The sequence below is a fragment of the Miscanthus floridulus genome, chromosome 16, assembly GCF_019320115.1.
Source record: "Miscanthus floridulus cultivar M001 chromosome 16, ASM1932011v1, whole genome shotgun sequence".
NCBI lineage: Eukaryota > Viridiplantae > Streptophyta > Magnoliopsida > Poales > Poaceae > Miscanthus > Miscanthus floridulus.
Genome location: NC_089595.1, coordinates 86853094 through 86857995, shown reverse-complemented (window position 1 = coordinate 86857995; position 4902 = coordinate 86853094). Strand labels below are relative to the sequence as shown.

The 4902-nt window shown below is 42.4% G+C and overlaps 1 protein-coding gene across 1 annotated transcript; it reads left to right on the top strand.

Annotated features, from left to right (window-relative positions):
- The first annotated feature begins 457 nt into the window (after nucleotides 1-457).
- Nucleotides 458-4430, top strand: LOC136512223 (polypyrimidine tract-binding protein homolog 3-like). The gene is given in 16 exon segments (XM_066506201.1): nucleotides 458-553; nucleotides 681-746; nucleotides 892-963; nucleotides 1045-1121; nucleotides 1397-1478; nucleotides 1816-1948; nucleotides 2331-2395; nucleotides 2483-2532; nucleotides 2619-2660; nucleotides 2826-2877; nucleotides 2977-3025; nucleotides 3113-3126; nucleotides 3254-3361; nucleotides 3552-3587; nucleotides 3589-3696; nucleotides 3777-4430. Coding segments are annotated over 15 exon segments (1335 nt in total). The 5' UTR covers nucleotides 458-553; nucleotides 681-689; the 3' UTR covers nucleotides 4167-4430.
- The last annotated feature ends 472 nt before the right edge of the window (nucleotides 4431-4902 follow it).

The window sequence follows — 4902 nt, the reverse complement described above, 5'->3', positions numbered from 1 at the left end:
GCCGGGGAGGAGCTATGGGTTGGTGCGGAAGGAGAGAGGACGAGAGCGGCAGACGGAGCTAGGGTTCATGCATAGGGAGAGAGCGAGAGCGGCGGGTGGGTGGGTGCAGGGGTAGTGCGCCTCCAGCTCACGCCCATAGACGTTTTAGCCAAGTTTTGAGCCTCTTACGTAACAAATGGACTACTTGTTATATTCCTAGATTTGCTCTTTCTTTTTAATCTGTTTAGATTGATTTGACTAAAACATGAGCTAAAAGTAAACCAAAACTTTTGCAAGGAAATAAACAGGACTTTTAATGTGCGCTGGTAGCCATGACAATGAAGATGGTCTGCGCAAATCAAGCACTCGCCCGCATCAGGAGTCAGGATAGAAGGCGTAACTATCCTTTTCGGGCCGAATCCAGAAGACAAATAGAAACCCCTATATACGCAGCTACTACCGCCCCCCGCCCCCCACTATTTCCTCCTCCCCCGCCCCTCCTCTCTCTCTCTTCCCCGCAGCGGCAGTCGACGGCAAAACCCTAGATCTCTCTCCCTCTTAAACCCTCAACGAGGTAACGTTTCTTGCCCGAAGATTGGAGCTTTGGTTCTAGATCTCTCTTCTCCCCGTTTACTCGATTGGTTCGGGACCTTTCATCCGACCAATTTCGTAGTGATTATTGGTTGCTGCCTATGTTACAGTGCGGGAGGATGTCGGAGCCGTCCAAAGTAATCCACATCCGCAACGTCGGCCACGAGATTGCCGAGGTATGTAGGGGATCAGTTAAGGGGGAATCTTGAATCTTTTGGGTTTTGTTCTTTTTGGGATCAAATTTGAATGGATTGTTTGGTTTATGCGAAAGATTTGATTTTTTATTGGCTATATTCCCCCACCCTGCTGTTGTGTTTGCAGTCTGATCTCCTTCAGCTGCTGCAGCCGTTCGGCGTGGTCTCCAAGATCGTTATGTTGCGTGCGAAGAACCAAGTGGGTTATTTCTTCTTTCCAGCACTTGACTGAGTAGATTGACTTTAGGTATTGCTTACTTGTGGTTGTTTCGAGCCTCAGGCTCTTCTGCAGATGGAAGACATACATGCTTCTGTGAGTGCGCTGCAATATTACACTTCTGTTCAACCTAGCATAAGGTAATGTAGTCGATGCGTGTTGGCTGCAATGCTTTATGGATGCAAAGGGCTCCAAAAGAGATATTCATACATGTATTACAATGTAAGCTGCCAAGTAGCATGGCCATATGCCTGGTAGATAATGTGTGTAAATTTATGGATGCTGATGATATATTTTTTGGGCTTTCTGTTGTGACAAGTGTTGAACTTAAGTATAGCCTCTTTTTAGCAGTTGAGTTTAACATCCCATCCTATATATGATTTATCATTTTTGTGCATCATGTTTTACATTTTAGGGGAAGGAATGTATACATGCAGTTCTCATCTCATCAAGAGCTTACCACAGACCAGAGCTCTCATGGAAGGAATTCTGATCAGGTATGCCACAATTATGTACTTGTATGATTAGTTTATTCTTATATTCCTAATATAGTCTAAACCTGAACCAATATTATGTATAGGCCCTGGTTGTGACTGATGCATGTTAGATTTATGCTATAGGCCTTGTATGTAACTGATGCATGTTAGAAAAGTGTATTGATTGAAAGTGTGTTTAGCTGTATTTTATATCTTTCTACCTCCACTTGTAGAGTTGATTGTATCGCATATCTGCTAGTCTCTTATTTTCCAACTAGTTATACACATTCCTCCCTATTTATTCTTTTCTTTCTATCTCCTCTTTTCTGTCTCGGTGCTTGTTGCTGCTTGGCCTCAGGAGTCTGAACCCAACCGAATCCTCTTAGTTACTATCCACCACATGATCTATCCTATAACGGTGGAGGTTCTACATCAAGTATTCAAAGCTTATGGATTTGTGGAGAAGATTGTCACATTTCAAAAGTCAGCTGGTTAGATTTTCCTGCTCTCTCTCTCTCTCTCTCACCACGCACACGTGCACCTGGTATACATTTTCTGATTCCCTTACAGATTGCATGTGAATGGTAAGGTGGATTTAGCAATTGATATGAGCTTTATATATATTAATGCGGGTTCACTGGGCTGTACCCTGTTTCAAAAAGTAAGCCGTAACAACAGCTTTAACAGCTACCAACATTCCATTAATTATAAGTTTTAGATGCGCTTGCAAATGACTGGTACAGCTCGTACATCCAAAACTTGCTGTCTGGTTACAAATTCGAATGATTTTTGAGCCAAAAGTGTTCACAAACTTAACCATCTGCCCCAATTTGTGATCTTTAAGGTTCTATATTCTTTGCTTAACTGATGCAGGTTTTCAAGCTCTTATTCAGTTCCACTCACGCCAAGAAGCTGTGGAAGCATTTGGTTCTTTGCATGTAAGTATTTACATTGTTCAGCTAATGTCCTTACTGTGCATGTATATCTGGCATCACTTTATTCTTACACAAACAAAAATATCCCAGGGAAGGAACATATATGATGGTTGCTGCCAGCTAGACATTCAATATTCAAAGTACGAGCTGTAACCTATCACATTTTAAATTTGGTCTCACTTTCTATAACTTAATTTCTTCTTGTTCCCTTTTATCGAATATCCAGTCTCAGTGAACTGCAAGTCCACTACAACAACGACCGATCTAGGTAATATTGGCTTTTTCATTCCTGCCAGATGTAGCAATGTGTCTTAACGCCAGTTACCTTTAGATAATTGTTCCATCTTGCAAAGTTCACATGCCACTTAATTTAGTGGTTAGATCTTTCTTCTGTGATGAATTTTATTTTCTTAGTTCCTTTTTCCTTCCTCAGAGATTTCACAAATCCATCATTGCCTACAGAACAACGTCCTAGGGCCCCTCAGGTTGGTTGTTGATACTTGTGCTTACACTTTTTGCCTGGACCATTTTGATTCTTAAAGCTAACTGTGTTGTTTTCTACTTTTTCAAACTTAATGGAGCAGCAAGGTTATCCTGATCCAGCTAATCTCTATGCCTTCCAACAAGCTGGAGGTAGCACACTGAAACTTCCATTACTTTTGGATAATAATACATACCTGATATTTGCACAAAATCTGATTTGCCTTTTTTTTTGTGCAGCTTCATTTGCACAGGTTGATGTCTGAATGGATTATCCAATGCTGTAATTTTTAGCAGAAAATCGTTGAACTGAATATGTTCACATTTGTTGTGTCTTGTCTAATGCATGTGGATACTCATACAAAGCTTTTGCAATGCCAGATGGGGAGGGCTGCAATGATTGCGGCTGCATTTGGTGGATCTTTACCTCATGGAGTGACTGGTACCAATGAACGGTGCACACTCATAGTCAGTAATCTGAATACTGATGTAAGTCTTGCGCTGTTTTGAATATTTTCAAGGATTGTTTCCTACTTGTTTGTGTTAAAGTTTGTTACTCTTTCAAATAGTATTTGCTGTTTGGTGAGTCTCTTTGCTGTTAAGCTTTTTATTTCCTTAATAGTCAGATGAGGATAAGCTTAAAAACTCACTACCTGTAATCATTCCATGTTCTTTGCAGAAAATTGATGAGGATAAGCTTTTCAATCTGTTTTCCCTTGTATGGAAACATAGTAAGAATCAAGATACTGAGGAACAAACCAGATCATGCCCTTGTTGAGATGGCTGATGGGTTGCAGGCTGAGCTAGCTGTGCATTATTTGAAGGTACACTCATACCCACTGATATATGCGTTCTCAGTTGCATTCCTATCTCTTTGCAGTTGACGATACTTATCTCTTTGCAGGGGGCTATACTATTTGGGAAGAAACTGGAAGTTAACTACTCAAAGTACCCTAACATCACACCTGCCCCAGACGCCCACGACTACTTAAACTCAAGCCTAAACCGGTTCAACAGCAACGTGGTCAAGAACTACCGACATTGCTGCTCTCCAACGAAGATGATCCACATTTCTGCCCTCCCCCAAGAGATCTCTGAGGAAGCAATCCTGAACCATGTGTCTGAGCACGGCACTGTTCTCAACACGAAGCTATTCGAGGTGAATGGCAAGAGGCAGGCTCTCGTTTTGTTTGAGACTGAAGAGGAGGCGACCGAGGCCCTCGTGTCGAAGCATGCCAGCACGCTCGAGGGTAATACGATCCGGATCTCTTTCTCCCAGATGCAGAGTATATAAGCCACCTCAAGGGAAAGCTCCTGTCGCCCTCACTCCACCCCCCTTCGAGCTCTATTTAGGAAGCATTTCATACTAAGATGTGAATCCTGTGCGCTATTCTCCAAGACTGATGCTGTCTGAGCTGTACCTCCCCCTGACCTTTGGTTTTTCTTTTCACGCAACACTGGCCTTTCACCCAAAAGGTTTCTGTGTTTCTTTCCAAATCCTGTTTGTTAGGTTATCAAAGGATATTTACCCCTTCATCTTCATGTCGTTATATTCTGAGTTGGAAGGCCTGTTAATTGTGTGAATCGTATTATCCTTTTGCCAGTGTGAATCGTAATCCTTTTTGCCCGAGGCGATTTACCCTGTTCGGCATGTTTGATTCTTTTTTCCGCGTAATGGGACGGTATATTCCGTAACCTCTTCTGCTGCTAGACTGACAACCTGTGCAGCTGCAACGTCAATTCAGCCGCGGCACAAGAGCTATTCGTCAGCGAAATTCAGTCATGATTGCATTTGTGGAAGAATTGGTGATCTTGGGAAACTGTAGTATAAGAAATTTATATACACAAGTAACACTGGTATTGAATCGCGTTCAGCATTACAGGTAAACACGATCTAGCACACTGCTGGAGATCGGTTAAAAGTGCATCTCGTGCTTGTAAGTGGAGCTAAAATTTTTGTGTCACCAACCGCGATTGCAAGGCAAGCCAGTGCAGGTTGGCATGTATCTGCCAATGCGCACCCCAGTTCT